Raw genomic sequence first — 10000 nt, 5'->3', positions numbered from 1 at the left:
GTAGCCGTTTGTTTGTCAGTATTGTGGTTATTATGTGATGACCTCACCAGGGGACTCATTACTGTACACACAGCTAGGCTAGGCTCTCAAAGGAACGAACGGAGGGGGAAACAAGTGTCTTTCTCAGAACCCTCCCCTCCTCCTCCGTCTCTTCCACCCCTCCCCATCTCCTGCCTCCCTTCTTCTCTCACTCCTCCTCTCACTCCTCCACCCCATCGTTCACTCCAGAGCGTCTCTCTCCTTCTCTCTTTCTCTGAGGAACCGTTCTAGAAGGGATCATAAAACAGTTTCTTGTAATAACGCAGTCTTTTTGGCTGGACAGCCGTGGTATATTCAAGATACCAAATATGTGTGGTGGCCTGGGAAAACCCGTCGGATGTCGCTGGCGTTCGTTCGTGGCAAAGAGCAAATATAGATGGAAATCGCGATTTTGGCGATTTTGATATTATGTGGTATTCTAGTACTTTGAACTCCATACTACATTATGGTGAATAAACATTTTAAGAAAACAAAAGAGAAAGTACTTGTTTTTATGTTTTTGTGGCGGGTAGTTTGCTAGCGAAACAACATCACGTTGAAAGTGTCTCATTCTCAGTTAAGCAACGCACGCACACATGAGCGAAAGGAGAGACGATACTTCCACCTGTGTTATTGCCAGTTTACTGATGCTCACAATAAGCATAAAGTAATAACATCTTAACTAGAAGACACACAAATGGATCTGTCCCTCGCATACCGACGAGGCAAGCAGACTACCACCGCATCACAAGCAGACTAACGAGACCGGCCGATCTGCATAGGCTCCTCCCCCGACCCGGAGGAGAAAGGGGAGGATTTCTCCCCTTTCACTTTTTTTGACATGCTACATTAAAATGCTCATAACTTTTTAAAATAAAGGGCTATCTCAGTCATTCAACCAGTTATGAATAGCTGAGAACTTCTACTTTATGGAAATATAAAAAAATGAACATGTCAAAATGCCACCATGTGAAGGGTTTTCCCAGGCCACCACACATATACCAGGATTTTTACCCACAGCAAATGCCTCGTTACCATTCCATATGAATTATCACTGTGTTCATTGAGAATAAGGCCCTGCGCACACTAGTTTGTTGTATCTGTTAATTACGGTTTGAGCCGTTGTGTTTACGGACAACAAGAGGCGACAAGGTTTATGTACTCCCAGAGGCGCCCCGTCCATAGAGGCAACCAAGGCAATTGCTTGGGGCCACCAAACAAAAAGGGCCTCCAAATTTTTGTCCCCAAATTGTTTTTTTTCACATTTTTTTTCCACATTTTTTTTTTCTCCAGATGGGAGTGTTACATTAGTTTTCTTAAGATAGGATAATAAATAAATCTGTTCAATGGGCATTTGCCAAAGTAGCCTACTGTTAATAAGTATTTATCCTGTATAGAATAGAATAGAATAGACTTTATTGTCGTTGTACAGTTGCCTATACAATGAAATTGTAGTGGCTCTTCCGAAGGTGCAAAAAAACAGAAAACATATTCACATATTCACAAACATATACACATATAAGATAAACATTTATGAACATGTCTTATGTCTACTGTTCAGTGTCTACTGTATGGTGTATATGAAGATGTTATGACGTTTTATCATGAAAATAATGAACAGCAAGCTAGATCCAAAACTAGGGCCGGTGGAGGAGGGCAATTGCCACATTGGACATTTATTGAATAGAACAGTCAAACTTGGCGACGTACAAAAATAATCCATAAGCGATCAAAACCAGAAAAATAACAAACAATGCGTATAGAATATGCGTATAATGCGGTCAACAAAAATACATCGCTCCCCTCTCTCTCCACTACCACCATGCAAGGTGCGCAGGTGCTTAAATTACCTTGCAATATCACCCCCCATAACCATATGACTTCTCAATACGGTGATCTAGGCAATAAACAAACAATCAAAGTAAACTCACAATAAACCCATTAGCCTGTTATACTAAATACCCCCTAAATCATATTCATACCTCCTACAACACCTCAGGCCTTTGGGTCGGGTGGTTCATGGAGGCAGACTGAAAGGACACACATTCATTGCCTATTTCATAAATGTTCTCCATATAACGACGTCGATCATTGATGGGCAACAACACTATATAATTGTTTGCCTGACTGGCAATCGGATTTGGGCAGTCTGGGGATTTACACGGCAAATCAAATGAAGAACTACAAATCCCTGATGACAGGGAGATGACGTATGACTGCTCTGATGAATCAACCCCTATTTCATTATTTTCTCTATATAGCGACGTCGATCATTGATCGGCAACGACACTATAATATAGTTTGCCTAACTGGCCATCGGATTTGGGCTCCTAATATCTAAAAAGCACTACGGTTTTCTTATTTTATCGGATTAAAGTAGCGAAGACCAGAAATTCCCATTGACCGCGAGTCAAACTTCTACCCTTCTATCACCCAAAAAGGGGCGTGATCATTCTGATGACAGGGATATGACGCGCAATTGCTCTGATGAATTGTAGTTTATTGATAGCTGGCTAGTCTCGCGGTGCCAGCCGTTTCCACTTCCGCTTTGCTCTCGCTCCAAACGTCTGGAGACCTTTATCCATAGAACGGATTCTATGTGCCGCCCGGAGCGAGCGGCAAATCTAGGACACTGATAGGCCGGACCGATGGGAAGCACCGCCCCCCCGTCCTTCTCATTGGTTCAGCGGGGCATTTTTTTTTTTTTAAAGTTAACTATTCATTTGTTACGTATTTATTTGACATCTGGGTACAAAATATAAATAGTTAATACATCATGTAGCCTATATTAAAGCCTTTAAAAATGATTCATGATAAGATCCATCATTTACATGCATTTACATGCATCATTTACATGCTCCATGTTGCATGTAATTTGTATGCTACTTGTGGTCCAGTATGTCGCAATGTGTACTAGGTGTGCTACTGTACCTGTGGTCATGTACTGTTTTTACTGTTTTTATGTAATGTGCTTTGCATGTTTTTATGTGCTTTTATTATGTCAAATGTAATTGTTGTATTGTGGCTGTCTTGGCCAGGGCTCCTTTGTAAAAGAGACGCTAGTCTTTCAGACTGTTTTTTTTACTTACACACACACGAGCGCGCGCATATGCGCGAACTTCGTAAAACCGTATTATATTTTAGTGTCAGGGAAATAAATACATTTAAAAATGTCCACATCGTCACCCGCCTAAGACCCTTACCAGGGGCCTCCATAATGTTGTTTGCTTAGGGCCCCCAAAAGTCTAGGGGCTCCACTGTGTACTCCAGACATACTCTAGTACTCTTGTAAAAGGAGGAAGCTTCAAATCAGATAGTGACAAATAGACAAAAAGGAGGAAGGATCAAATCAGATAGTAACATGTAGTCAAGTGTGGTGGATTACCAGGGCAGCGAACCCCTTTGATAGTTACAATTTTGTTTTAGCTACGGGTGCGTCAGCGACACTCCCTGAACTGCAGCACGCAGCAACAGTCCCATCCACTGATGTTAGCGGACATTTAATTTGGTTTCTATAGAGTATGGCGAGCTAGCTAGCTAGACTGACATGCTATTCAATATTCGCCATTAGCTCTGCATCGGACAAAACGTTACGAATGAACTAGCCACACTTGCGAGCCCCACTTGCGAGCCCCCATTTGTTCCCCTTGTACATTATATATCGCTTTTGGAGGTATAGGCCTATTCCTAGTAACAACCTTACAACGCATAGCACACCAGGCGTTGCCTTTTTAAAAAAAAGTTTTTTTCAGTTTTAAAAGCCGAAGTCGTATTGCATGTCAGGAAACCGAGAAAGTTCTCCATAAATTACTTTTTCGTACTTTAAAAAAATATGCATATGTGTTTCCCTCTTAAGCTCTCTCTCTCTCATCTCTTCTAACATCTCTAATCTCATCTTCCTGTTCTTGTCTGGTCTCTTTTAACTCTTTCAGTTTTTCCCCCCCCCCCTAGGCTTGTACCGGTATCAGAATAGACAAACCATTGGTATTATGCAGTGCAGCGGCACATTGTCAAAAAACGCACACAGAAGCACACCAAGGCCGCATTCGTAAATTCGCCAGAGCACACACTGGGTTCAACGTCATAAGTCAAGTAATATGATTGGACAAGAGGCAGTCACGTGGACGCTCCGGCGCTGTCAGAGCTAATTTACGAATGCGGCCCAAGTGACAGGAGAAGTCTTCCTCCGGTATGTTACTGCATGTGCACAAGCTGAATCTAGCGACCTATTCAATTCACACAAGTATTATGCCATGTGCTTTGCAGTTAATGTTGAATTACTTTTTGAAAAGCTGTGTTTACCCACATAGGAGTCAGGGGGGTATTCCATCAACGTCGCTAAAGGATTTATTTTGATAACTCTCGCGAGACTAATAAGCCTGGATTTTCCTTTAGCGATGTTGATGGAATACCCCCCAGGACTAGCCTCCGCATTACTAGAGAAAGTTCGCTAAGAACGTTTTTTTCGCCAGCTTACCATAGCTTGTTCAAAATCTCCCAGTGTCACTGATCGTATGCCATTTTATTCATTTAATAAACGTTGGCTCATGTGCTTTGTGGGTGGTCATGGCAAAAACAATTATATGGACCTTGTGGCGGTAATTATACCGGTGTAAGCCATCCCCAGTCTCATCCACCTGCATCTCTTCTCTTCGTTGAAGTCATCGTCACCTTCAAATCTCCCCTCAATACCCACCTGTTCACCAAGGCCTTTGGCCCCTAGTTTAGCTATTTGGCGTTGTCTCTGTGTTTCTGTTTTTGTCTGTCTGACTGTCTTTCTGTACATTTGTAAAGCGTCCTTGGGTTCCTTGAAAGGCGCTATATAAAATTAAGATTATTATTATTATTATTATTATTATTATTATTATTATTATTACTAATGTGTGACTTCACTGGTGAAAGCTGTGCAGTGGAAAGCTTACTTTAACCAATCCAGTGATGTTAGATCAGGGATTACTTCAAGGTGCTTTTACTTAGGGTGCTTTTAGTCTTTTAGTTATTCCGTTATTTTAGCTCATTCTTTTGACTACATTCAAGCCTTTATTTACCATGCATTATTCTCTACTACAGTCCTCACTTGTCCTCAGCGTTGACCGTTTTAAACTCCCATGACTGTTATAGTTGTTATCTGCTTAAAGCTGTTTTGTCTTGTGGTCTTTTAATAGTTTTTTATTAATATTTCCAGGAAAAGCGCATACATTGTGTTGTTGTTGTTGTTGTATCCATAACATGAGCTCTGTAAATAAAGTTTGAAGGAAAGGAGGAAGAAAGGATGCAATTGTGTCTTGTCTCTATCTCTCGTAACCCTGTCTCTCTTTGTCCTTATCTCTCTCCGGGCAACAGGAGTTCTTCGAGCATGCTAAGCAGCTGTGGGATGATGAAGGCGTGAAGGCCTGCTATGAGCGCTCCAACGAATACCAGCTCATCGACTGTGCACAGTAGTGAGTACCCCTCCACATCTCTCGTTCCCTCTTTTCCTCACTCCCTCTTCCCCACCCCATCCCCTTCTCCCTCTTTCCATCCTTATGCTCCCCTCTCTCTCTCTCTCTCTTTCTCTATCCCTCCCCATGCCTCTCTCTCCTTCTCATCCATCTCTCTCTCCCACTCCCTATCCCTCCCGCCCTCACTGTCTCTCTCCCCCCCCGCCCCATACTCTTCCCCATCCCTCTCTCCCTCGGCGTCTTCTGTCGTTCCTCTGACGTTGCGTGTCCTGCGGTTGTCACCCAGAAGCATACATGTGCCGCCATGGTTACGGCTGAAAATGTCCCAAGAAAACAAAAGGGACATGGTTGTGTTGTGGTTCTACCTTCCGGACTGAAAAAGTCACACCTTAGGGGGGGGGGGGGGTAATGGTGGTCATGAGTTCAAATCCCACCTGGGTGTGCCCCTTGAGTTAAGGCACTTAGCCCTAAGTTATTCTAGTCATCTCTAATTGTAAGTCGCTTTGGATAGAAGTGTCTGCTTGTAAACACCCGAGTGTGTTGTTCTCCTGTGGTGGATACTCCGGCGTAGCTCGAACTGTTCTCTGACGTGTCTATCAGGTCCAGTTACCTGGGTTAAACATGTGGATTTCACAGAGAATACACAGTCTTACTCCACATGACAGGGTTTTGTTCGGTGTCAGGTTACTGATGAATACCGTCATCTGAAATTCATACCGCCCACATTGTTGTGGAATTGTTGTGATCATTGGTCCATGAACAAAACCGACGCACAGACACACCGACACACCGACACACACACACACACAATATTATTCTCATTACTGTTTAGGAAAGTTTTTCCGATAAGTTTCAAAGTGCATGGCAAACTAGTCCCTCTGAGAGACATGCAGTTTCCATCCCCAGCCCCACATCCCCCACTGGCTCTTTCAGCCAATGGCACCCGTTCATTCAGTCTTCTCATGTGTCCCAGACCAACATGGGACATCCTGATTGGTTGGTTAGGCTTCAGATAGCCACCTACAATGTATGCAGCAGCTCTGACTCTTCTGTCTGCAGTATAATATGAACATGGACTTTTACCGTTTTTTTTTTTGTTACTTTGAAGTTAATTTCAGAGGTATGTGCTCAACTTGCTCAAATCTCACACAACTCACGACTGATGCTTTTAGACATAATCTGTCTGAAGTTCAAAACCATCCATTGTGCACTTATTTTCATTGAGGACATCTGTCAAATTGTGTTCATTATATTTGCGTTATGTAGGGTCATTTTCTATGACACAACTCAAGACCCGAACTGTCAAACCTGTTTGAGATTCTGTAAGTGTTGCCGAGTAGGTGGGTACTAATTATGAAGCGTGGCCGTATTACATTATTTATGTATAGTCCATTATATTTGCCTTATGCAGTTACGAATTTAGCACTTTGAGCTGTTCGACCATAGTAAAAGGAGTGTGAATAGAGAGAGAGAGAGAGAGAGAGAGAGAGAGAGAGAGAGAGAGAGAGAGAGAGAGTCCATGGAGAGTGCAAAACCTTAATGCAAGTGGGGCTGGGGGCAGTTGTCCATCCGCGGAATTTGATCAGCGACACAGATTTTCTCGACGAATAGAGAGAAGTTGAGGAGGTATTTAATGCTCATCTGTGAAATTATGGTATCGAAAAACATCTTCCTCTTACTCCATGTTTGCATTGTGTGCAATGTTGGGTTGTAAACATGAAAAATAAATAAAAATCTGCTACATTTTTGACATTTAGCAGACGCTTTTTATCCAAAGTACATTTTGTCTAAAGTAAGTGAATCATCTATACATCAGTCATCATAAGCAAAAATCGATGCTAGGACCAGGTGTCATTGGAAGGATTACTTTTTTTTTTTCTTTCTTTTTTTTCTTTACTTTTTTCTTTCTTTTTACCGGTAGAGGGACTGTACAGAGGGGTAGTGGGGGGTGAAGAAGTCTTTAGCAGGGACAGTCAAAATGTAGCCTGAAGAGGTGGGTCTTCAGTCTATGGAGGGCAGGGCGGAACGGGTGGGGCATCGCAAGCAGCTCAGTGAAAACTTCACTTCCTATGGCCCTAGAATCTTAATCGAGGGATGAGATTCAGGTTAAAAATACAGATTTTCTATGACACAGCTCAAGGTTTGAACTCACTTGTTTTAGATACTTCAAGAGCTCCTGAGTAGATGGTGGTTAGTCTCTTAGGCCAGGCGTGTTGTGTTTCAATGTGCTATAGACAGAACAGGAGGGACATGCACATGCAGGAAATCGTTATTCCTCTGAGTCTCCTCCTCTGACTCCTCCATGTCATCCTGAACCCCACCTACCCAGACTCATGATTTGTCAGGAGAGTGTCTGTAGAATACCCTCCCTGGAAGACTTTTCTCCCTTCCATAACTCAAAATCTTGATTCGTTGTTCCCAGATGTACCACATTAGCTGGTACGGATGGCTAGAGACTAGACGGTGCTTACTAAAAGGGAATTGTAGCCTTGAAAAGAATATTCTGTTATATTTGCCTTAAGAAGTCAGAACCGCCCACTTTGTCAGTCATGTTGTCCATCTTCCTGTTTTAAACGTAGATATTCTAATAGATAAATCTTGCTGGCAAAATGTCATCAAACATTGCTAAGTTAAATAGCTGCAGTGTGGATGTAGGGCTGCTTAGGCTAATACACAATAATATATAACAAATATTACATAATAACTAAATTGTACAGGAAAAGTTTCACCAGCTTTGTAGGTACATACAAGAAGGTCTTGGTCATGGTGCTGGAAAAAAATGTCATTATCACTGCTAATAAAATAGCCCACTGAAACAATCTTAATTTTCAATTTTCCATTTTCAAAGTCTGAATAAAAAGTTAATTTTATATTTGTAGCGACATTGACATTTTATCTGGTGCCACTAAATCTAAGACCGCAAATATATGTCTGCAAATAGGTAGGACGACTTTGTTATCATCCGATCGGGTGGTAAAGATCTGTGGCCATGGTTTGAATTAAGGGGGGGTGGGGGGGGTTGGTATAACTGTTATATTAATTCTTATTCATTTATGACTTTCTTGTATCACATTGGTAAACTCCCCCCCAAATATACGACGGGAACAGATGGGGCTACTTACGCCGTAGCTAACGGAAAATAATTTTCTCTACAAGTTAGTAGATGAGTGAGAGGGGGTATCACACATTAGCTGATTAGAATTGTATGTTGGATTTCAACACAGTTCGTAAGGAAACAAACCACAATGGCATAGAAACAGGATGCTAATGACACGTTTAACACAGATTGAGCATGGTAAATCAGACAAAACATTACACAACAACTGCCAACAAACACAGACACTGTTTTTTTGTTGGGCATTGTATGGGCAGTGTGCAAGCGCTGTGTGTGTGTGTGTGTGTGTGTGTGTGTGTGTGTGTGTGTGTGTGTGTGTGTGTGTGCGCGTGCGCGCGTGTGTGTGCGTGTGCCTATGCGTGCATGCATGCGTGTGTATGTGTGCGTCCTTGTGTTTACATCCGAGTGTGTGCTTCTGTGTATACTGTATTTGTGTGTGACAAGGTCCTCTTGTGTGTGCACTCCGCATGACCTGACCCCTATTTGACCGCATACCCATCCTTTTCAAACTCTTATTGGGAGCACAGATCTTATAGCCTGTTCAAATGATGTAACCATGAAATACGCACATACTGTCCTCCTCTAATCTACTGTAGAGCACAGCAGCAGAGGGGCTGTGGAGGACGCTGTCGTTGCGTTGAAACACGTGACGTCAGGTCAGCTCTTGTTGTTCCTCTCCCAGGAAGTCACCTATTATCCTGGGCTACACAGACCACTCTGGAGTGTTTGCTCTGGCTCTGGTGTGTGTGTGCGTGTGTGTGTGTTGCTCAATGCCATGACGCACAGTAGCTCCACTGTATCTATGTTAAACCGGTCACTGGCCAGCTATCTCGTTTCCATTGACAATATCTCTCCCTCTGTATACAGAAACACAGTGACACTCTTGCCTGCTTGGGAGGGGGAAACACTTACCTGTGAGAGGCCTGTAGTTGATTGTTAATGCTACGCTAGCCGCTCGGTGCGGGTTCTTTCAGTGTAGGTTCTTTCCCAGTCGGTCGGGTTTTCTCCCTGCCTGTTCAGGCCAGTATTTGTCAACCCTTTTCCTTCGGGAGCCCGAGCGGTTCTAATTAATTTGCTCTAACCCCATCACAAGCACACCTGGTTCAACTGATCAAATATTCATCAAGCCCTTGACCAGTTGAATCAGGTGTGTTTGTGCAGCGATAGAACAACTACAGCTGAACGGCCGGGGGTGTCCCTAAATGAAAGGCTGAGAAACAACTGCTAGTGTTTTCATACTTTGTCTCTTTTAGACAGTTTTGTGAAGGTTTGCCAACGTGTTTAATGCGTCATATGTGTGAACGCTCCAAATGAGCATCTGAAGCGAACAAAACTGAGTTTGGTTCAGTTCAGGGTTCACTTTTGGTTTGCTTTTGTGCAAGGCACTCCCAGCCCGCCTCTATCCTGGCCTATCCTGGAATGACTC

The 10000-nt window shown here is 42.9% G+C and overlaps 1 protein-coding gene across 1 annotated transcript in view; it reads left to right on the top strand.

Moving 5' to 3' along the window:
- The window catches only part of gnal (guanine nucleotide binding protein (G protein), alpha activating activity polypeptide, olfactory type), a gene marked incomplete at both ends in the record, with an annotated part of 38056 nt that overhangs the window by 15287 nt on the left and 12769 nt on the right, over positions 1-10000 (top strand). The window contains one exon of the mRNA XM_080544412.1: positions 5362-5459. Within this exon, the coding sequence (XP_080400538.1) occupies positions 5362-5459 (98 nt within the window). The remainder of the gene's footprint in view (positions 1-5361; positions 5460-10000) is intronic.

The sequence above is a fragment of the Nansenia antarctica genome (genome assembly GCF_963989245.1).
Source record: "Nansenia antarctica genome assembly, chromosome: 13".
Classification (NCBI taxonomy): domain Eukaryota; kingdom Metazoa; phylum Chordata; class Actinopteri; order Argentiniformes; family Microstomatidae; genus Nansenia; species Nansenia antarctica.
This window is presented reverse-complemented; position numbering and strand designations above follow the sequence as displayed.